Source organism: Saimiri boliviensis, chromosome 16, assembly GCF_048565385.1.
Source record: "Saimiri boliviensis isolate mSaiBol1 chromosome 16, mSaiBol1.pri, whole genome shotgun sequence".
NCBI lineage: Eukaryota > Metazoa > Chordata > Mammalia > Primates > Cebidae > Saimiri > Saimiri boliviensis.
This window is the reverse complement of record NC_133464.1, coordinates 6,712,405-6,737,594: the sequence shown is the minus strand read 5'-3', so window position 1 is coordinate 6,737,594 and position 25,190 is coordinate 6,712,405. Positions and strand designations below refer to the sequence as shown.

General features: G+C 36.6%; 1 protein-coding gene across 2 annotated transcripts in view; it reads right to left on the bottom strand.

Annotated features, from left to right (window-relative positions):
* Positions 1-25,190, bottom strand: part of NALF1 (NALCN channel auxiliary factor 1) — a 668,969-nt gene that overhangs the window by 2,640 nt on the left and 641,139 nt on the right. Inside the window, exon 3 of one of the 2 annotated variants that reach the window (XM_039473387.2) lies at positions 1,241-1,286. The exons of the other annotated variant lie outside the window; for it this stretch is intronic. Coding sequence (XP_039329321.1) covers positions 1,264-1,286 — 23 coding nt within the window. The 3' untranslated portion in view covers positions 1,241-1,263. The remainder of the gene's footprint in view (positions 1-1,240; positions 1,287-25,190) is intronic. 2 annotated transcript variants of the gene reach the window in all.

Below are 25,190 nucleotides of genomic sequence, written 5' to 3'. Positions count from 1 at the left end.
AGAATGGGCAAAACCATCTATGTGTCCAGTGGGCGATCGAGTCATTTTGATTTATTTTCTAAACATTTCTCTTATTTTTCTTGATTTTCTCCATTTGCTTTCTGTAGATGTCTGCGTGAATCGAGGCTTTATTATCTTTTGCCTGGACCATCACAGGAGGAGTCTCTCTGCTGTTCGTCTCATTTGATCTATCCTCCAACTGTGTCTATCAGGAATTGTCTGTCTCTCTCTGCTTCTCTTGTTCTCTCTTCTCTTTTTTCCTCCTTGCTGAAACTCTTCCTTCCCTTTTTCTCTTCTTCCTCTGATAACACACATTGTTCTTATTTTAAAATTGACAAACGCATATTTTAAAACTTGGGAAGTGGTGAAAAGAATAAAACAACTGTGTATCTCTAATCTTTCCAGTCTTTTACCTTGCTGTATTATGTATAATATTTTTATGTAAGCTGTATAAGTCATTGTGTATTTCTTTTCTACTTGACTGAAACATTTATTTGTGGGTGTTAGAATGAACTTGTTAGACACAAATTTTGTCATATTAACGTCATGCTTGAAAAACTTAAAAATGGGGATAATAACAGAGTAGTAGTAAGGATTACATGAGGTTTTTCATGTAACATGCTTGTTTCAGTGCCTAGCACATAGATATAACATAAAAATTTGGGCTACTGTGAATAACAATAGTTATCAATGGTATATCATTGCTTCAATCTTCACGATAAAATCTAGAGGTCTTTCCTCTATCTCCAGGGTCACTGCTCAATGTTCCAGCAATCCTGAAGCATTGGCTCTTCCCTGAGCATCTGAGCCTGTATCACTAGCCAAGAGGCTGTTTCCCCCTAAACTTTCCTCCATCAATTCCTCTACATACTTCTCATTTATCCTTCAAATGTGGTTCAAATGAAACTCCCTCTGTGAGGCTTGTGCTCACACCCCTCGGCTATGCATTTTGCTTAACTCTTTATTATAGCAATCACTCTTATTTTTCTTTTAATCACAATTGCTAATTTTAATTTCAATTTTATTACTTAACTGTCAATTGAAAAGCATAAACTATACATTCTCAGTTTTGCATTCCCAATATGTAGCAGAATGCCTGAACAAAATACTTAATTACCATTTATTACATGAATAAACTCAGTACCTATTTATGTAATCAAAAAGAATCTCAAATAATATACACTTCAATCTTCAGTATCTTTTAAAGAAATGAACAAGATATCCTTATAATGATGCTTACAATATTCATTTCTTCTTAGGCATTCAAAGGTAAACTTCACCTTCGCCTAGGTAGAATATAAAAAAAAAAACTGAATTAATGAGGTCTTCAGCTCTTACATTTTTATTGTATGATATTTTCTTTTTTCATATAAGATATCTCACTAGTAGACTAATCACTTATTGAAATATACTTTTCCAATACTACATTCTATAACAAAATAAATTTACAATAAGATTATAAAAATAGAAATCTAGAAGTCCCTTAGATCAACATTTTAGAATGCTAATAATCAGAATATATTTAACAATGTTATGTAAATTAACTGGCTTGCTGATTTACACCTAAAATTATTGCAGAAAAAAAAAAGTTCATTCAGGCCAGTAAATGAATCCTTCTTTTTGTCTGGCGCAATTAATATTCTTTCTTTTTTCTCTCCTGTCCATCTTTTTAACAGGTTTTTATTCAAACTTATGAATAACATGCATCTACATTAAGATACAATAATTCCACAGAGTATTTTACAAAACAACAAAAAAAAATCCTCCACCTCCCACCTCTCAAACTCTTCTTTCTCAAAGGCAAATATTTGCATATCTTTTAGCTGTTTTTCTATTTATCTGCATTTTTGAGAATAACATGTCTTATGCTCTTCTTGATTTTATATTTTAGCATTATCTGTATATTCCTTTCAGGAAATGTAGGGATAAAACATTTATTCTCCTCCTCCTTCCAGCACATATGCTTCCCACTGAACCCTCACGCATTCCTGTAAATAGTAACTTTGATACCTGCTGTTCCCTCTACAGTATTAGGATGACATAATTGTAATTCTTAGTTCAATCATGTAGTAAAGTCCAATTTTCTATCCCTATACAACTTTGCTTTTTTCTACATATAATACTTGTTATTTTCCCTATTCTAACGAACTCAACCCAAATGCATTCCCAATTCTTGCAGTTGCATCAGGTTTTCTATTAGCTCTTTATCTCCTGGAGCCTCCCACCATCTTGACTGGTTTCCTTCCTGTCTGATGCATCTCTACTGCTCTGTGCACTGCAGTGCTGGATCTCCCGTTCCCTGTATCCTGTGCCTCATCCCCTTCTTTCTCCTTTTGGGAGTTTACAGCCTCTAGTGTCTTCAGTAGGAAAAGCTCATGAAGGTAAACTTCCAAGATGCCATATCCCTAAAAATGTTTTTATTCTACTTCATATTTAATAGATTGTTTGGCTGGGTATAAAATTCTAATTTCAAAAGGATCATTCTTCGGATTTACTCAAGCATTGCTCCTATGTTTGGTTGTTGGACCTTCAGAACTTGTCCTTTAATTTTCTTATCTTTGCTGTTAATACTTCATATTACTTCATCCCTTAACTCTGCTTTTGGGATAATTTGGCAAGTTTTCGTGTGACGTAATTTTGCTGAATTTTGCTTTTTTCCCTCAGATTAAGTTCCAAGAACTCCATCTTGTTATCTAAATGTTGCTTTTTGAAGTAACTGTTCTTATTTTATTATTACAATGTTATGTTTTTCTTACTCTGAGGTATTTGGGGTATCCTTATTTATTGTGTTTCATTCCCTTCCTGAATAAATTCCCTCCATTTTCTCTGTGTTGCTTTTTCCCCCTTTGTGTTTGTTTGTCCCTTGTTCTTCTCATGGAGACACCAAGAATTCTTAGTTGTCTGCACAAAATAAAAAGTACAGGAAGTCTGGGCCCTCCCTAAGGAGGGCTGTAGCCTGTTAGCTGTACTGTGGGATGATATGCCTAAACTGTTAAGATGGAGAAACTTTTAAAATTCTCTCTTTATGTTGATTGGACTCCCCAGAAAAGTCTGTCCAATATCCATCCAAGAGGCAGAAGATCAGGAAGCAGGAGGGAGCAGCAGGATAGGGGTGGGGAAGTCTCAGCTTCAGTGTGGAGGTGTGCATTGAATCCTGGTGGTCTGAGTGTGTCCTCCACCCTGAACTCCTCTTCCACCTTGAACTCCTCCTAATGTTGCTCAGACCAACAATCTTTCCTTTATCATCTCAAAAACAAAACGTTCCCTCCGGAAAGAAATATGCCCCCAGTCTCTGGGATGGAAGTAGGGAATGGGATTGGGGGACCTGACTGTCTCTTAAACTGACTTCCACCCAGTTTTCCTTATTTTGCCCTTTCTTCCATTGCATCTCATGTTGTCAATCTCTGAGTATGGAGAGAGCATTGGATGTAAATTGCGCTGACTCAGTTTCCTCTCTGCTGCTTCATATTACTCTTTCTAGGTCTCAGCAAATCTGTTAGCATGCATCAGCTTTCTTGCTAATTTCTAAGAGGTTTTGATTATTGTCACCTTACCTATTCTTTGATCCTTTTGGATTTATGCCATAAAACAATGTCTTTTTGGTTGGAACTGCCTAAAAAATTTTCTAGCTCTTTTTTCTACATTATTCTTCTCTGCCTTGAATTATGACAGATACCTTTTTCTCTGACAAATGTGTTTCTGAATAAGCAAGGACATGCAGCCTTCTAAGGCCATTATTTCTTTGCCTTATATAGAGACAGTGGTACAGAACAATGACACCCTTGGGACCTGGGGGCACAGACTCCTCCATCTGAGAGTGCTGCCTACAGATGGATTCCCCCTGCATGCCTCCCAGACACTGTCCTTGGTTGAAATCAGTAGCCTTGACCAGTTTCTCAGGCCCTGGGCAGCCTCCAAACAATGTAGGAATCCCAAGGCTGGGCCCACTTGACTCAAGTCAAGGCATCTCTCAAGGGCCATCCCAGCTTCATATTTTTTTCCCTCTACCAAATTTCTCTTTCTTCACCCCCTCATAGGTAGCATGCCTGAGAGTTATTCCCTCAAAACCACCTGCACACCAATAACCTGCTGGGGAAAATTTCCTAGGAAAGCCTACCTACAGAAATAATCTTTTCCTCACCATTGAAGAAACTATAAAACATATTTCCAAATAAAAATAATTTCTCAAACAAGAACCTCATTGCACAAACAGGCACAACTGCACAAATTAGCATTAGGAAAGAACAAAAGCAAATTTCCAGGTAGTGAAATATTGTTCTGCTATATTTTGCTTATAAGATGTTCTATCTGAAATCTCTAATGAATCACTACCTGCTGTTTGACATTACAGTGCCAACCTCACAGTTTTCTTTCTTTCTTCTTTTCTTTTTTTTTTTTTTTTTGAGAATTAAATAATACACATAAACTGTTTAGACCAGTGCATGGCAAGTAAGAAAATCTCACACAACGTTAATTACTCATGTTGTAAGTTGAAATAAATAGTAAAATCAGAATTTATTGTTAGGGAAAGTCCTACCTAGATGAATCAGACAAGTGAAGAAGTAAAGGGCATCCAATCTGACTTATTAAAAAAGAATAAGTCAAATTATTCTTTGTTGCAGATGATATGATTTTGTTTGCTTTTAAATGCATTTAAATTTATTTTTATTTTTCTTATATTAATTATTGTCCAGCCCCAAATGTCATTATTTTATATATTGGAAAATCTAAAAACTCCACCAAAAAAACTGTTAGAACTAATACATAAATTCAGTAAAGGTTCAGGATACAAAATCAACATATGAAAATCAGTAACATTTCTATATGTCCATAGTGAACAATCTGAAAAAGAAATCAAAAAAGTAATCCCATTTACAATAGTTACAAATAAAACACCTATGAATTAAGCAAAAAACTGAAAGATCTTTACAGTAAAAACTATGCAACAGTGATGAAAGAAATTGAAGAGGACACAAAAAAATGCAAAGATATTCCATGTTCATGGATTGAAAGAATCAGTATTGTTAAAATGTCCCTACTACCCAAGGCAAGCTATAGATTCAATACAATTCCTATAAAAAATATTAGGCTGGTGCAAAAGTAATTGTAGTAACACCAATAATGTTCTTCCCAGAAATAGAACAAATAATTTTAAAATTTATATGGAACCACAAAAAACCCAGAATAGCCAAAATTATCCTTAGCAAAAAGAAAACCAGAGGAATAACATTATCTGACTTCAAATTATGCTACAGAGGTACAGTAACCAAAACAGCATCATATTAACATAAAAACAGACACATAGACCAATGGAATAGAATAGAGAACCCAGAAACAAATCCATACATCTGCAGTGAACTCATTTTTGACAAAGGTGGCACGCACCTACATTGGGGGACAGTCTCTTCAACCAGTGGTGCCAGGAAAACTGGATATCCATATGCAGAAGAATGAAACTAGACTTCTATCTCTTGTCATACACAAAAATCAAATCAAGGTGATTTAAAGACTTAAGGGGCCAGGCACTGCGGCTTATACCTGTAATCCCAGCACTTTGGGAGTCCAAGGCAGATGGATCACTTGAGGCCAGGAATGCGAGACTAGCCTGGCCAACATGGTGAAACCCCGTCTCTACTAAAAATACAAAAATTAGCTGAGCATGGTGGCACAAGCCTGTAATTTCAGCTGTGAAGGAGGCTGAGGCAGGAGAATTGTTTGAACCCAGGAGGCAGAAGTTGCAGTGAGTCGAGATCGTGCCACTGCACTCCAGCCTGGGTGACAGAGCAAGATTTCATCTAAAAAAAAATGACTTAAAGACTTACATTTAAGATCTCAAACAATGAAATTGCTAAAAGAAAACGCTAGGGAAAGTCTCCAGGATGTTGCTTTGGGCAAAAATTACTTGAGTAATACCCCACCAGCACAGGCAACCAAAGCAAAACCAGACAAATGGGATCACACGAAGTTGGAAATCTTCTGCACAGCAAAGAAAATGATCAACAAAGTGAAGAGACAGCCAACAGAATGGAAGAACATATTTGAAAAATACCCATTTGTAAAGGGCTTAATAAGCAGAATATATAAGGAGCTGAAACAATTCCATAGAAAAAGTCTAATAATTTAAAAACTAGCAACAGATCTGTATAGACATTTCTCAAAAGGAGATACACAAATGGAAAACAGGTATTTTAAAAAGTGCTCAACACAACTGATCTTCAGAGAAATGAAAATCAAAACTACAATGAAATATCATCTCACCACAGTTAAAAGGCTTTCATCCAAAAGACAGGCAATAACAAATTCTGGTGAGGATATGGGGACAAAGGAACACTGTGGGAATGAAAAGTAGTACAGTCACTATGGAGAAAAGCCTGGAGATTCCTCAAAAAACTAAAAATAGAGCTACCATATGATCCATCAATCCTAGTGCTAGTTATATGCTCACAGAAAGGAAAACAGGATATGAAAGAGATACCTGCACTCTCACGTTTATTGTGGCACTATTTGCAATAGCCAAGATTTGGAAGCAATCTAAGCATCCACTGACAGATGAATGGATAGAGAAAATGTGGTACATATACACAACGGAGTACTATTCAGCCATAAAGAAAGAATGAGATCCTGGTCATTGACAACATCATGGATGGAACTGGAGGTCATTCTGTTAAATGAAATATGCCAGGCACAGAAAGACAAACTTTGTATGTTCTCACCTTTTTGTGAGAGCTAAAAAATTACAACAACTGAACTCGTAGAGATAGAAAATAGAATGATGATTACTATAGGCTGGGAAGGTAGTGGGGGCTTGGTAGTGTGGATTGTTAATGTGTGCAAAAATATAGTTAGATAGAATGAATAAGATCTAGTATTTTTTAGTAAAACAGGGTAACTACAGTCAACAATGATGTATTCTACATTTTAATCTAACTAAAAGAGTATAATGGAATTGTTTGTAACATAAAGAAAGAATAAATGCTTGAGGGGGTGGAGTGTTTACCCTTTCTTACCCTGGTGTGTTTATTACACATCGTATGCCTGTATCAAGATATCTCGATAATGTTACATCTATTACGTATCCACAAAAATTAAAAATGTTTTGAAAATTTAAAATATAACACAGCAGAAAAGTATTTCCTGAGTTCTGGAGACTGGAAGTCTGAGAACCAGGTGTGGGCAGAGCTATGCTCCTTCTAGAGCTCAAGCAGAGGATTCTTCCTGGGCCCCTCTCAGCCACTGGTGGCTGCCAGCCATCCCTTGGCTGGAGCTCCTTGACTGGCAGGCATCACTCTAACTGCTGCTTCTCTCCCCACGTGGCCTTCCCTGTGTGTCTTTACTACTCTTCTAAGACACTAGCATGCTGGATTCCAGGCCCACCGCAACCTAGCATGGTCTCATTTAACTTAGTGAATTATATTTACGAAGACCCTATTTTCAAATAAGCTCATATTTTGAGGATATCTCATTTAACCTGATGAGATTATTATGCATTATATGCCGGTATCAAAATATCTCATGTACCCCATAAATATATACAAATACTATGTATGCACATAACTTAAAAATTAAAAATAAGATAAAATTTATAAAAGAATTTATAACTTAAAAATTAAAGATAAGATAAAATTTATAAAAGAATTTATTATTAGGAGGGGTTTTAAGGAACATCTATTTTAAATCACTTTTTTTTTGTTTTCCAATTATTCAAAGCCACTTACCAAAAAGTCCCTATTTTCACAGCTCAAAACAATTATTCAAGCATAGTCATTATAAATACTATCTAAGCACAAGAAAGTCAATAAAGTTCCTTTATTCTAAGGAAATCTTAAAGAATCTAAGGAATAAATATTTTCTAAAGAAATCCTTAGAATAAAACATGACATTATTAATCCTTAGAATAAAACATGACATTATTTAAGTACAATCTTTATCACAGTAATTCACATTTTGACATAAAGTCCAAGAATATATGAGACAAATTTTTCAAATGTTTAAATTAGTAATGTGCTTTAAAATGAAAAATGAAAAAAACTCTGATTATTGAAACTCAGAAAACAGTAACATATTCTTTTTCATCTGAAAAAAGAAGAAATTACTGGAATATGTTTTCTCAGTTTTATTAATGTGAACATGCATATACATACACACACACTACATGCATCTAATTTGTGAATTTCATACATAAAAATATATTGAATGTGCAATCGTAGCTTGCATTACTGTTCTTTATTTGGCTTTCCAGTATTTATTTTACATCAGGCATGTATATTATCAAGTGAGAATATATACAAAATATATATAGTTATAGTTTTAGAAACAGCAATTTTTAAGTATTTTAACCCTCTAAGATAGTTTATATGGCATGGAATTTATAAAGCATTGTGGATAACATTTCCTAAAGGTAACTTTCATATTTTTTCAATTTCTTTCATATTAATCTGTCATGGTTACTTTGCATCAATTGTGATAGTTCAAATTTCTCTAAAAATAGCTTGTTTACACAATTAGATTTATTGTTATAGAGTTGTACATAATATTGTCTCATTTTAAAATCCTTAATTTGTCTAGAGTTTCTTCCACATTGTTATTTATTTGTATTTTATCTTTATTTTTGTGCTTAATTAGACTTTCAAGGTTAGTTTCTTAGTGGTATTATCAAAGACACAGCTCTTCAACATATCAGAACTTATTCTGTGTGTTAGTGCACTGATATCTTTATTTATGTTAATTCTTCATCTTTTTCTTTCACTCTTTTTGACAATAATGAATTGAACTTAACTGAGTTAAATTGATTTTATTCTTAAAAATAAAACACTGCTCTAAATTTCCATTTGATAATAGCTTTAGCCAATTCTCTTATGTATGTATTTTGTAATTGCACTTTATATTATCTTTTGTACTTAAATTACCTGAGTGCTTTTTTGCTGTGTTTTGTTTTAGTTTTAATTGTTTGATATAGAGTACTCTTATAACTTATTTTTCATTTGCATTAAGTTCAACAACGTGACCTTTAGAAAGATTTTTTAAGTTGTTTTCCTTGTGTGTTACTATATACCCCCTTTTTTTTTTTTGCGAATGTTAGCATTGGATAACCACGCTTAATTGTGATTTTTACTCATTTTTGCCTATTTAAAATGTCATCAAATGGGACATATATCTTTTACAAGTGTTTCTAATTATTTTGCTGTAAATATTTTGTTATTATGTCCATAGGCACAGAAAGTTCATAAACACTTATGTTTCTTTCACTAGACAGTCATCACTAAACCAAGAAAAAAAATGATATTCTTTGTCGTGCAATTTTCTGGTTTATATTTGTTGAGGTTTTTGTTGTTGTTTTATTGTTGTGATTTTTGAATGTATTTCGTTTGGCTTTCAAGTAAGTTTTATACATATTAGCATGCTTGTCTGCTATATCTTTGTCCATTATTTAAATTTTCTTGCTTTTCTCCATAATTTTTCTTTATACTTTTCTCTCTATTGCATTCGTCACCTAAGAGTTTCACAATAATTGAAAAGGAGAACTTTGTAATATTATGCAGTCATAAAAAAGGATGACTTCATATCCTTTGTGGGGACATGGATGAAGCTAGAAACGATCATTCTCAGCAAACTTGACACAAGAACAGAAAACCAAACACCTCAGGTTCTCACTCATAAGTGGGTATTGAGTAATGAGAACACATGGACACGGGGGAACATCACAGCCTGTCGGGGGGTGAGGAACTAGGGGAGGCGTAGCAGGGGGTGGGGGGATTGGGGAGGGCTAACATTAGGAGAAATACCTAATACAGATGATAGGGTAATGGATGCAGCAAACCACCATGGCACGTGTATACCTATGTAACAAACCTGCACATTCTGCACCTGAACCCTAGAACTTAAAGTATAATAAAAAATTTAAAAAGGAAAGAAAAGGCGAACTTCATTCACTTGTACTTACTGTCAGATCTGTAGTGCTTGGCCCTGCTTTTATCATCATCTGATAACATTTTTAAACTTCTGAAAATGTTTCTTTTGTTTTCTATCATTCACTATGTTAGCATATTTATTTATGCTGTGTGTGTGTGTGTGTGTGTGTGTGTGTGTGTGTGTGTGTGTGTATGTTTTGAGACAGGGTCTGGCTCTGTCACCAGGCTGCAGGCTGGAGTGCAGTGGCATGACCTTGGCTCACACTGCAGCCTTTAGCTCAAGTGATCCTCCTGTCTCAGCCTCTCAAGTAGCTGGGCCTCCAGGTGAATGCTACCATGCTGGACTAATTTTGTATTTTTGTAGAGATGGGGTCTATGTTGCCCAGGGTGGTCTCAAACTCCTGGGCTCAGGTGATCTGCCCACCTTGGCCTCACAAAGTGCTGGGATTACAGGCATAAGCCACCACACTCGGCCCTATGTGAGCATATTTAAATGCATATTTTTTCATAATTTGTGAAATTCATGCTGTTATTAATTCTACTAGAACTTATTCTTCAAAAAATTGCACACATTTGACCCTATATTTGTCTAATTAATGAAAATCATTAATGAGAACATTAACAAAACTTTACTTTCTTCAACAAATCCCTCACCATTTTTTGGCTACAGTCTGATGTTTCAAACCTATTTATTTTCAAATTATTAACATTTCATATCTTCCCTCTATCCCATTTTGTTTTATTTCTGTCTTATTTGGCGGTGATTCGGTTGCATTGAACAGAAAATCACTGGAGTGAAAAAAGTAAAACAAAAACGGGTGATGGGAGGAATATTAGAAACATCTAAGTCTATTTTGTGAAATCCAAGGGCAGAGTTAATTTTGCTCCAACATGCAGAGCAAAGTGAAGGTATCGTTTGGCCATGAGAAGGGAGTGCTCCACCCGGGTGGAGAGGTGTGATTCAACTGTGCTTCCTGCCACCTCCCACTTGTCAGGCAAGGCCTTGCGGCTTTCTGTCCATATGCGCCATACATCAGGAATGATGGGTCCCAGCGACACACCCCCAGGGAAACAAATCCACTCGGCTTCTCTTGTCCATGCCAGTCCAATCGCCATGCCAGGGAGGGGTTCTCACAGCTGGCCATGCACGCATTGGTCTATTCCCTTTGAAAGAGAAGTCTGACATCTGTATTTGTCTTCTCAAACATAATTTTTCCCTGTTGTAGCTGGAGGAATAGTTTATTTATTCTCAAAATTCAAGACTGTTAGAATTTGATCTAATTTTCTTACTTTTCCCTGAATGGAGAAAACCATTTTCATATGCTGATGGAAAGGCATCTCCTACTGTTTCCTCCTGCAGTTTTGCTTTGTGTGTTTTCAGTTTATTGCATTCCCTCCGATCATTTTTATATTCTCAGTCTCTGCCTTGGACTTAGTCTCCATTTGCTTGGAGAGCTCTTGAAGATTGTCCTCCACTTTGCTTTTCTCAGTCTCTATGGTTGACACTGTATGAGTATATTTGCATATTTTCCTTTTGCAGTTTTTTCTCATGCATTGTAATATTTTCCTTTTCATCTGAATTCATTTTCATGTTTTCCTGAACCCTAGCAAATTCCATTTCATTCTTCTTCCCTGGTTTTAAGGGTCTATTTGTTCTCAAATTGTATTGGGAGCAGATGCTATCTAAAATTACTCCTGTACCAACTTGTCTCAAATATATGCGATTATTTCGTTTCTCAATTGCTGTTTTCCTTTTTAATGTAAAGTAGATTTTATTAGCACCCATATTTCATTTTCTATGTTTTATAGGTTACATTGAGTCTCCAAAAATAGATATGTTAAAGCCTTGACCCCAAATACCTCAGAATGTGATCTTGTTTGGAAATCGGTAGCCAAGTAAGAACGAGGTCATTAAGGGTTCCTTAATCCAATAAGATGTGTGTCCTAATAAAAAGAAAAGATGTGGACACAGAGACAGGCATACACAGAGGGACATAAGGAGAAGGCTATGTGACGGCCGAGGATTACAGCAATGCAACCACAGGCCAAGGAGTGCCAGTGATTGCTGATCATCTCCAGAGGTGAGAGGCATCCAGAGCAGCTGTTCCCCACAGCCTCAGGGGAACCCACCCTGCTGACATCTTGACCTCAGCCTTTCAGCCCTCCAGAACTGTAAAAAAATACGTGGTTAATCTATCTAGTTTGTGGTACTTTGTTGTGGTGGTGCTAGAAAATGAATATACTGCATATTCATCTTAGAACAGAGATGATCTATTTCCTTCCAGAACAGTGTGTGTGATGGCCCCTCCCTCCCTGCCTCCCTGCATGCCTCTCTCTGCATTTCTATTTTGACACCTTACTTCTCCTGTGGATACTATTCAGAATGGTAAGATATCTAGTGTTCTGGGTTATCTTACTCAAGTTAGTTCTCTTCCTCTGAGTTTCTGTCTGTTTTACATTCGATATTAGAGATGATGGGGTTTTATTTGTACTATACCACCAATATTGACATCCTATGTTGGCCTCTTTCTCTGATAACTTTTGCTTGACTAGCATACAACTTTAAATATTTTTTTCAGATGGGATATATGAAACAAACTTTCCAGCGTGTGTGTGTGTGTGTGTGTGTGTGTGTGTGTGTGTGTGTGTATAATTTTTTTTAAATTAGGTTTTCAGGTTGGGTGCAGTGGCTCATGCCTGTAATCCCAGCACTTTGGAGGCCAAGACGGGTGGATCACCTGAGGTCAGGAGTTTGAGACCAGCCTGGCCAACATGATGAAACTGTGTCTCTACCTACTGAAAAAAGAAAAAATGACAAAATTAGCCAGGTGTGGTGGTATGTAACTGTAATCCCAGCTACGTGGGAAGCTGAGGCAGGAGAATCACTTGACATCAGGAGGTAGAGGTTGCAGTGATCTGAGATTATGCCACTGCACAATCTTTTGCCTGGGTAAAAAGAACAAAACTCTTTCTCAAAAAAAAAAAAAAGACAGTTTTTGAAAAACTTAGTTATCTTATTCAAAAGATACTTTGCTTTGGTATAAGATTCCAGATTCACAATTCTTTTATTTTCCTAATAAATTTGGAGGCATCATTTTAATATGTTCCAATGTCCAGTGTTATGGGTGAGAATTCACTCTATTCTACGTCCCCAAACACTCTATTCAATAAAGCATCAACTCAAAGTGAAAAAATTTTCTCTAACTCGCATCAGTTCAAAGTCACCAAATCTTATTATCTGAATCACCCACATGAAGTATGGACATGAATCTGGGTATAATATGATCTGGGACAAAACTCCCCTCTATCTGTGAAGCAAAAAACTTATCTGTTACCAACATATAATGGTAAACAGGCATAGAATAATAGTTACAGACATTTTGCTTCCAAAAAAAGAGAAAATGGAGACAGGGGATCCAATCCAAATCAACCTTAGAATCCAGCTGCACAAATTCCATTAGGTTTCCAGGCCTTGGTGGTTCTCAGCCACAGCCTCTGGGCTTACATCAGCCTTCTGAGTTACCATTCCTCTTATGATGGAGAGTAGCATGTTTTTACATATGAGCAAGTTTTATCAGCACGTTTCCTGCTGGTGGAATTTTGGGAGCCCAATAGCCTTTCTTCATTTCATCTTGCCTCTGCCCCTTTCAGTCCAAGGTGGCAGTGTTTGTGCTGAAATAAAATTCTTCACAATTTTCTGAGAGTCTCATCAATGTCCCTGGGATTCAGAGCATTAGAGAAGATGTTTCTCCACAGATCTTTTCTAAGTAATCCCTTCTCTCTTTTTGTCTACTGCCAGGATGACTGAGGGGATCTCTGATTCACACTATTAATCTCTCAGAAGATTCTGTGTACCTTCATGCTTTGACCTTTAAAACTTTCTGAAGTATTAGTAAAGACTGTACAATTATACCCTCAGTTATTTGTCTAAGGAGCTTTTCCTGACAGCAATCTCTTAAAGTTTGTATCTTTTGCCATTTTAATAGGCTGATGTTCCAAAACCATTAAATCCTGGATTCTTTTTGTTTAACGGATTCTGTTATCTCCTTTTGCATTTCACCAGAAGCAGCAAGAATAAATCAGGTTATACCTTCAACACTTCACTGAGCAATCTCCTCAGCTAAGTAGACCGGTTTAACACTTAACAGTCTCCACTTCCCATGCAGCTGCAGGACACTATTCTGTTGAACTTTCTGACACTGTATAAAGTACTTCCACCCTCCATTAAAATGGAGCCTTCATTGGCAGTCTTTAACAACCATGCACAGTAGTCGTTCCCCTTTACCTGTGGTTTTGCTTTCTGGAGTTTCCATTTACCTGTGGCCAACCACAGTCCCTAAATGTTAAAATGCAAAATTCCAGAAAAAAATAATCTATAAGTTCTAAATTGCATGCTGTTCTGAGCAGTGTGAAAAAAAACTCTCATGCCATCCTCCTCCATTTTGGCCAGGAAATGAATCATCTATTTGGCCAGTGTATCCACACTGTACACATCACCCTCCTATTACTCACTTAGTAGCTGCCTTGGTTATCAGACTGAAAGAATATAGTGTACATAGGGCTTGGTACTAACTATACATAGCGTTTGATGGGGTTTAGTATCCACTGGGGGATGCTGTAATGCATCCTGCACAGATGAGTGGGGACTACTGTATCTACGAACTGCCTGCTCAAGGCAAACTGGACTTCTTCTATCATGTTCCACCATTTCTTTCCAGCCTTTTCCACTGCCTGGTTTCAATTCCACTTGCATATTTTTTTCTTTTCTTTTTTTTTCTTTCTTTCTTTTTTTTTTTTTTTTGAGATGGAGTCCTTCTTTGTTGCCATGCTGGAGTGCATTTGTGAGATCTCAGCTCACTGCAACCTCTGCTTCCAAGGTTCAAGTGATTCTCCTGCCTCAGCCTCCCGAGTAGCTAGGACTACAGGCATATGCCACCACGCCCAGCTAATTTTCGTATTTTTAGTAGAGATGAGGGTTCACCTTGTTGGCCAGGATGGTTTTGATTTCCTGACCTCATGATCCGCCCACCTCGGCCTCCCAAAGTGTTGGGTTTATAGGCGTGAGTCACCGTGCCCCGCCCACTTTTTTTTTCTATTTGTTACGTCAGCACTCTACTTTTAGCATCACAATCTGTATTCATTTTCCCTTGCTGTTATAAAAAATTGTTACAGACATAACAGCTTTAATTGATCCGTTTATTATCTCATAGTTCTGTAAGTCTGGGTTGATTTAAATGATTTATCTACTCTGGGTTTCATGCTGAAATCAAGGTGTGGGATTTGATTTTCCAAGCTCATTCAAAAAATCATCAGGATTTAATTCCATGTGGTTGCTATACTGATGTCCCCATTTTCTTGTTGGCCGTCGGTTGGAAATTCTCAGCTTCTGGAGGTCACCTGCGTTTCCTGGCTCATGTCTCCTTCCTCCATCATAAAATCCAGCAGCTGTGGGCTGAGCCCTTTTCACGCTTCCCATCTCTCTGATCTCTCCTTCTGTCTCATCTCTTTGACTGATTCTTCTGTCTTCTTTTTTCTTGATTATATTGGGACCATCTGAATAATCCAGGGTAATCACTTCATTTTAGAGTCATCTGATAAGCAATCTTAATTTCATGTGTAATGTCCTTTCTGCCACATAACATAGCATATTTCCAGGCATAAACCAGGGAGAAGGTCACTGGGATCAAATTCCTCCCACCTCTTCAGGCCTTCCACCACTTCTGTCTCTGTGATTTTTTCGGTTCTGTCTTATTTTCTTCAAAATGCTTCTATAGGATGGATCCTGGTTCTTCTACACAATACTCTTCTCTCATCACCTTTAGTTGTCAAGTCTCCCCAAGAGGCAGAATTCTCCTCAGGGTGAGGGAATGGGAAACAAGCTGACCCACTGCAGGACCCTTCTCAGTGCTACCAAAAGGAAGTGAAAAGAAGAGTGAACATGAGACTCCCGACTTCCCTCCCATGCACTCATTCCGTGTCTGTGGGAAGGAGAACCCTGGTTTTATGGAGTGAACAGCGTCCCACATGTGTGGGAATGGAGACGGCCGAGCAGCTCAGATGTGTGCTTATCATTTTAACCTATCAGGTAATTCCTGGCCCTTCTTGTTCTCTTTCTCCCAGTAATTCCGCAAAACAAATCCTGATCACCCACGGGTCCTATTGGAAGAATGATTTCATTTCCTCTGCTCTTTTTTTGAGTTTACGCTGAAGAGTCTCAACTCTGGCACCTGTCTTTTCTCTTCTATACTTTTTATTTTTATTTTTTAAACTATCGGGTCAGTTCTGTTAGGTTGTTGAAAGAGTAATTGTGGTTTCTGCCGTGAAAAGTTATCATAGTGTCCCACTTTCCAGCTTTTATGGCTTCTGTGAATATATTGCATTTTATGATTTTTCCTTCAATCATAATTAAGATTTACAGAGAGATGGGAGGTGAAATTTTGCCTTCAGATTGTCAGCTTGGACTAGAAGCCACACCCATATTTAAATGCAATGATTTACTTATCACCAAGACAACATTTTTTTTTTTTGCCATCATATAAATCCAAATTTAATGTTGCAGAAAATGATCTTTTAAACTACTATGTTGACTTTAATATGTCTTCATTTTATCTTTGCTATGATAGTGATTTCACATGAATGTTATCTATAATTTATTTAAAAATAACTGAGAAAAAATTAAAAATATCAGGATCCAAATTGTGACTATTTTTTTTCCTCAAAGGTAAAAAATTATAAAATAAATAATCTTTAGAGAATTTGCTAATTTTCTAGGGTTATTTTAAAATTTGGAAAGTAAAACAATGTAAAATGAGGGGCCAATTTAAGAAACCTAGAAAAAAAAGTTCAAATTCTAGTGAACATCTGCAGAAAGAATTCTGCAAACTTTGAATATCCATACATTCATAATTTTTATCATATCTTTTTAAAGTCAGGGCAAATTTTAAGTAATTAAGGAATACATTTATAAACCAGTAGTTTTTGGGAGTAGTGGGGACAGATGTATCAGATCTGTAATGATGAATAAAGGCTAGCATCATTATGTCTAACTAATATTAACAGAATTATATTGGTCTTCTTCTAGTTGAAATTAATGAGAGGAAGGATGAGTCCTTCACAATACCCAGCCGGATGTGGACAGGAAGATTTACAAATGAGCAATACAAATTTGTTTAACAAAGGAAGGAAGCAAGGAATGATGAATGCACCAATACGCTGAGATATTAGAGGGTACTGCAATGAACTGAATGTACTAGATCATAAAGCACCTAGATGTAGCCTAAGAATAAAAAAAACAAGTACACATATCAGGAAGGGAAGTGACACAAACTCTTAAGAAAAGCCCATACTGACCTGATTATGCAAAAGTCCTCCAGAGCTGAAAGCTAATTGCACTTAGATGGAATATAGATTGCTCTAAAAACTGAAAAATGATACTAAATGAAATTAAAATCAAAGGCCCACATTAAAATGGCAAAGAAGTTAAAAAGGGAATTTACTCATTCATTAAGACCATAAGCTAAGTTGAGGAATAAACTGCACATTTGAAATGTCTTGAAGCTAAGCAGACAATTTCCTCAAGCAATGCTCCTAAAGTTTTCCAGTATTTTACCAGGACAACAAAGACTGTCTGCAGCCAGAGAGATTATAGTCTAAACAGAAACCTAACACACACTGCAAAATATCACATTTCACATTGTTATTTTCCCCAAAATGGTCACAGAGTAATTTTTTTAATTATGAAAAATGTATTATAAGAAAATAGAGAAAAAATCATGGACAAAGAAAATGCACATTCACCAAATATATCATTTAATTTTCCTCCCCATCTAATGAACCCTTAGAGGGTTGTCTTAATGGTGGTTGGACTTTATAGGATGGAGTACAGGAAAGTCATGTGGCTTCCTGCGGAAGAGGTCGGTGCTCTATAGCTCAATTGTTTGCATCTGCACCAAGCAAGGCAGGATTCAAGGCAGTGGGCATTGTCAGGATTGAATGACTTGTGTCTTTCCTTCCTACTCTGATAAGTTACCAAGTACCAGGGACTCCAAGTGGAGATATCCAGCAGCTGGGAAAGGAATAAAAATGCAATTCCTTTCTCTCTTATCACTATGAACCAACTAGTGTTGCAAGATGCTTTTACTTATCAGGTTAGATTACTCTCATCAACGGGAAGGGTGCCTAAGGAATTTCATGGAGTAGCACATTAGGAATCTGAAATCATTTAAGCAGTCCACGTGAATTTATATTATAGGAGGATGTAAATAAGTTGGATCTCTCGTAGATATTTGTGTGTCTTTGTGTTGAGTGCTAGCTAGCTCAGCACTGACTGTTTTATTCACATCATTGCCCAAGAAGCCACAAAAGGGAATTTGTATGTTCCTTGTTGAGAACATCACCTATTGTGTTCTCTTTCTATTTATTTCTGTTATTTTTCTCTGTGAAATGGCACTGAGGGGCCCACATTTTGTAGATCAGTGTTACCGTTTTAGTATATTGCCCACAGTCATTTTTAAATTGGAAATCCTTGATGACTACAGCTCTGTAAAGAAAATGCCCTAGAAAACAGGAAACAATAGAAATCATTCTGTGGCTGCAGTATCTCAACCCATAGGTTGTAATTGAAGAGACAGTATTGCTAATGCTTTGATCCATCAATGTAGAGTACAAAGACCATCTCCTGCTTTTCTTTTTAAAAAGAAAACCAGACTTTCTGTGTAATGACAGAATGCATACAAAACTATCCCAATGTCTGTGTACACTCACACATACACAGGACAAGCTAATGGCTTCAAGGCACGTAAACACCTCATAAATAGACCCAGACTACAAAAATTTGCCTTATTTTCAATACCTAGGGGAAAATTATTTTCCCCAATATGATATGCCTGTTTTGGAAATGTTAAATATTAAAATAAAAAGCTGTAATTTTAATCAAAATGTTGTTATTCAAAACAAATGCTAAAATTTTATTAATTTATAAATTAGTAATCTGCCTCTGAAGAAGCACAGTGATCTTTTAAAGCAAATATGTCAGAAAATGTTATAGAACAGATAAGAGAATCATTCTCAATATTATAAAGTCAATATTAAAATTTGCAAAAAGAATGTTAGTTAGAATAATCTGTTACCTTTGTTTTTCAAACTTGAATTGAATGGGTTTCCAGTAGTTTTAATATCTCAGGTAGAAAATCAAATGAAAATAAAGTACTATAGCAATTTTCAACAAGAAATTACAAAAATGTTGGAAACAGTGACATCTCTGAGGAAGAAAGGTAGGGTTTGGAGGATGGGGTGTAGCTCATTTGAAGAGGATACCATTCATTAGAACTGCAGCTTTCTATGGAAAAGAAAGCTATAGTTATGCATATTTTTCACTGATTCATAGAAAATAGTTAATTAGCTCAGATTCTAGCATGTCAGTTGCCAAACAGAATAATGTCTCAGGTAGTATATTGTTTATTCCTTTAGTTACAGGGCCAGGTAGAGTGGCATAATTATGATTTACTTCATTTTGACAGCTCCTTGGATTAGTTCTCTGTTTTGATTTCCAATTGTTGACCTCAGAGGTCACTGGTTTGCACCTATATTTGAAGACACAAGAATCTATAAGGTTTTGACATAATGCAAAGTAATCTGATAATGCTCAATAAATAGTAAAAAAAAAAAAAGTTTGAAATGATAAAAGATACAATACCAGAAAATTATTCTGATTTTTTTTAATAACAGAATTTAACACTCAGTTGGAACTCTTACTTAGAGGACCTAAAGACTTTATAATGACAAAAGTAGTCATTATTATAATAGTTTAGATATTTCCTGTCTTGATGCATATTACATTTTATTTCAAAAAACATATCTGAAAGGCTTGGAAGACCTATTAAACTGAGCAAATAGGAAAAAAAGTATAAATTAGTGTTTGAAGTATGTGTTTCCCAGAGGCAATGACAGAAGCTGGCATGCAGAAGCTGGGGTCCTAGGAACCTCTGAGCAACATGGCATTCACAGCATTGGCTGCATCAGTCACTCTGTGCCATGCGAGTAAGACACATTCTTAAAATTCTTACTTTTTTTTTTTCTGAGACAGAGTCTCATTCTGTTACTGGAGTGTAGTGATACAGTCTCGGTTCACTGGCACTTCGGCCTCCCAGGTTCAAGGGATTCTCCTGCCTCAGCCTCCTGAGTAGCTGAGATTATACACTGGTGTCACCATGCCTAATTTTTTTTTTTTTTTTGTATTTTTGGTAGAGACGGGGTTTCACCATGTTGGCAAGGATGGCCTTAAACTCTTGACCTCAGGTGATCTACCCACCTGGGCCTCCCAAAGTGCCGGGATTACAGGCATGAGCCATCGCACCCAGCAAATTCTGTGTTCTTATAAGAAATACAGATGCAGGAAAAGGAGAATGTGCATGGCTAATGATGAGAGAGAGAGAGAGAGAGAAGAGAGGATTATGTACTGAATGAACAATTCGACCTTAAGAAGCAAGATAAGAGAGAAATAAAAAGGACCATGTAAAATGTTTAAACACAAATATTTAAAGAATTGACAAAATAATGATGTGGAATATTTTACTTATAAAAAGGAAATATTAATCATAATAACGTATGTCTGCGAAGGAGTAAGAAAATGAGCCATATAATATACTTCTGGTGAGAATCCAAGTAGTTATATTTTTGGCAATAAATATCAAAAGGCTTAAGCTTCTGCATACCCTCTGACCTTTCCACTCCAATTCAAGTCTGTTTTAAAGAAACACATAGGAAGTACATGGAAATAAGTATGTATATATATGTTCTCACTAACATTTTTTTATGTAGCAAAAAAACGAAAAAAATTTATAATTAGTAAAACATTTGTACAATTTATATTATGCTCATATGCTGTACTATTACTCAGTCATTAAATTAAATTATTCTGTGAAAGCATACTTAATGGTTTGAAACTCTATTAATGGTATAAGATGACATTTTCCTCTTGGTGGTAGATGAAGGTTTTCCTTATCTTCTTTTTGCTTATCTGCACTTACTAAATATTTTTAAATGATTAAGCACAGATTTTTTTTAGCGTAAATATTACAATAAATATGACTTTGCAGAAAGATGCTGTGGCGTTTTAGGATATTTAAACAAAATGGTCAATATTTTCAAAGAGACCATTTTTTACCGTCTAGAACAGTCAGCACATGAACAGAAAACAGCGTGTTAAAAATGCAGATGGTTTGCAATGCATCATTATCATGAACAACAACAACAACAACAACAAAACAAGGATGGGTTGGCTTTACTCAGCCACTTACCAGAGGAGACCTGCCAGGAGACTCATGTAGGCACTGCTGGTCTCACTAATGGCAAGACGCAGAGGGTAGCGGGCAGCTGTTGTTTAGTTTACTAAACACCTATTACCCCTTCTGGGAAAAGCACACAGATATGGTTTTGGGGAGCAGTCCTTCCCAGTTCAATGGATGCAGTTCAAGTGGGATTAATCTAACCCTTCCCCCATGCAGGAGGGGCCCCTGACTAACCCGACCGATTAGAGAATTCCATTCCTGGGTTATGTGATCGCTGAAGTGTGGGCATGCAGCGCAAATCAAGGCATGAGACTCCAGTGTCATGTATCTATGAAAATTATTGGAAATGAGGTGATAGCTTCCTGCGCAATTTCTAAACAGAGAGGTTAAGACCTGTATCTCCTGCCGAAATAATCTAACAAACAGAAATGTAAAGCTCAGGGATGGGGAGAAAGAGGGCTAAAGCTAGAGTTGGAGCTGGCACTAGAGAGAGAGAGAGAGAAAGAGAGAGAGAGAGAGACAGAGAGAGAGAGAGAGAGCTGTATTGATACATCCATATTTATATCAAATCTCTCCATGTACATCTCTACATCAATAAATCTTTATATATCTCAACTTATTTACCTATCTTATCTGTCATCTATCTATCTACTTATCATCTACTTATTTAGGGATAAATATACCTTGATGTTTATCTCTGAATTTTTCAATTATGTATAAACTAATGGAGACTCTTTTTGTTTAACTCCATTTTTGTTTGATTTCTGCCACTTGCAAGAGTCCTGACCCACAAGCATACTTTCCTCACATAGACATTGTGAAGATACAATGAGATCATTCATCTTGAGTGCTTGGCTGAATTGGAGGCATCACATTACCCGACTTCAAATTATACTACAAGGTTATAGTTACCAAAACAGCATGGTATGCATAGAAATAGGCATGCAGATTAATGGAACAAAACAGAGTACTCAGAAATAAAGCCAAATATTTACAGCCAACCAATCTTTGTCAAAATATATGAAAATATCAGTTGGGAAAAGGACACCCTACTCAATAATTGGTGCTGAGGAAACTGACGAGCCACATATAGAAGAATGAAACTGGAACCTCCATCTCTCACGTCATACAAAAATTAAATCAAGATGGATCAAAGACAAGTCTAAGACCTGAAACCATCACAATTCTAAAAGATAACACCAGAAAAGCTCTTTTAGTTATTAGCTTGGGCAAAGAATTCATTACTAAGACCCCAATGGGACTTAATTAAACTAAAAAGCATTTGCACAGCAAAATAAACAATCAGCAGATTTAACAGACAACTCACAGAGCGGGAGAAAATCTTCATAACTTATATATTTGACAAAGGACTAATATCCAGAATCCAAAAGGAACTCAAACACATCAGTAAGAAAAAACAAACAATCCCATCAAAAAGTAGGCTAAAGACATGAATAGATAATTGTCAAAGGAAGATATACAAATGGCCAACAAACATATGAAAACATGCTCAACATCACAAATCATCAGGGAAATGAAAAGTAAAACCACAATGAGATAGCATCTTACTCCTCCAAGAATGACCGTACTCAAAAAGTCATTACCAATAGATGTTGGTATGGATGTGTTGAACAGCAAATACTTTTGCATACTGTTGGGAATGGAAATTAGTACAATCACAAGGTAAAACAGTGTGGAGGTTCCTTAAAGAACTAAAAGTAGAACTGTGTTGGAAACAATCCTCAAATTTATATGTTGATTGGAGGTGGGGCTTTTGAAGGGACTTAGGATCACATAAGGTCATCAGACTGGGGCCTGATGGTAGAAGCTATGGCTTTATAAGAAGAGGAAGAGACGCCTGAGCTGGCAGGCATGCTCCCATGCTCTCTCCAAGTGACACCCGACACCATGTTGCAACACGCCTGGAGGGTCCTCACCAGAGCTGATACTCAACCTTGGACTTTCCAGCCTCCAAAACTAAGCAACAAATATCTTTTCTTTATACATTATCTAGTCGCCAGTATTCTGTCATAACAACATAAAATGGACCAAGACAATGTATCTTATATCATCATACTGTATATGTTAACATACCTTAAATATGCAAAATAAGATCTATTTATTTTTAAAAGAGTATAAAAAAGTCATGCACCAAGCTAAGTGGGAAGTCAGATGTGCTGGCTTTTCCTGTGTGCTTTCCTGTGAACTTGGGAAAGCTACTTAATTTCCCTATTCTTCAAATTTACTTATTTGCTAAATTTAATGATTGAGCTACCACATTAGACAAATATGACTAAGAAAGTCCCTGCCAGCTTCTTCACTCGTGTCGGATGTTCCAAGCTGTTTACTGTGTCTGCTGTGATTTCTGTGTTCTCCCTTCAGACTGAGGCTGGCAGTCTGCAGTAAACAACATGGCACCCACCTGCTGGAGCTGGGCAGCAGCTTGGCCCCTTCTAGCTCTACAGCTCTGTGATTTTACATGTGGAATTCTTTAATCGTCTGTCCACACTTGCTTTTGTGTGTGTGCAAATTGATGGAGCTCATGAGTTTTAATACATTTGAAGGTTCCTCATGGAAATTTTTCTATCCTTTAAAATATGATTAATCCCTTTGTGGAAATAATGATGGAAATGAAGGGAGATAGAAACTAATTTTTCTGGTAAAGATTAAGGCTGAGAATTTGAAAGCTGTCCAGAAATAAAATAAAACAGTTACATAAAAGTATTAGTCTATATTTCCTTTCAAAACCTCAAATACGAACCTATAAAATCAGGCTAGGAATGATGAACAAATACAATTTCAAGTGGAAGAAAAATTTTCCAGAGATGGAGAGTTCATCTGGCAAGTTTTGAGATTTTTCTAGTCTTTTTTTTCTTTCATTTTAAGCAGATTTTATTTTTTAGTGCAGTTTCAGATTTTCAGCAATATTGAACAGAAATGACAGAGAGTAGCTAGATTTTTCAGAGGAAAAAATTCCCTACCTGCAGTGTCCTGAGATGATGGTTTTTCAGATTTAGGTCTGAAGTCTTCCAATTATAAAAACCATGATTAATGGGACATAGCACACACAGCAGCATTGCAAATTGGTTGTGCTTCTAGATTCTTTAAAAAGGAGATCCACCAAATTTACAAAAATAATTTTACTTTACAATTAAAGACTATCTGCAATGTTAATACCCTTTCTTCATTACTACTCTCTCTGCGTAATTATCACCCTCTAAATCCTGCTGGCTGAGCTCCCTCGATGCCTTTATAATTCCTTTTTATTGCTTCCTGTTCTCTAATCCTCCAGAACTTCTGAGGCACGCAGAATTTGTCTTCATATAAGAGTTAGAATTTGTTCTTTGCTTGAACAAATAATTGAATGTGTCTGTTTTATTCTAAAACATCAAGGCATTGCTCAGTGTATTCCTCTGCCAGGGCTGGGCTGTCATAACAAAGCCCACATGCTGGGGGCTTAAACAACGCAATTCAGCCTCTCATTTCTGGGGCTGCATGTCCAAAATCAATGTGTTGGCAGGGTTTGCTCCCCTTCTGGGGGTTTTCAGGAAAGCTCTGGCCTTTCTAGGCCTTTCTTCTTGGCTTATAGATGGTCGTCTTCTTCCTACATCTATTCACATTGTTTTCTCTCTATGTGTCTATATCCAAATTTCCCCTTTTTATAAGTATGCTGTTATGGGCAGAATTGTGTACTCCAAAAATTTACCTGTTGAGGCCTTAACTCCCAGTACTCTGATGTGTGAATGTATTTCAAGATAGGGCCTTTAAGAGGTGCCATGAGGCTTTTAGGGTGGGTCCTAATTCAGTAGGACAGATGTCTTTACGGGACACACAGAGAAACCCCAAAGATACTTTGGCATGGAGGCAAGACCATGTGAAGACACAGCAAGAGGGCAGTGTCTCCAGGCCAAGGAGAGAGGCCTCAGAAGGAGCAGAACCGTGATCTCAGACTTCCGGTCTTCAGAAGGGTGAGAACATTCATTTCTTATGCTCC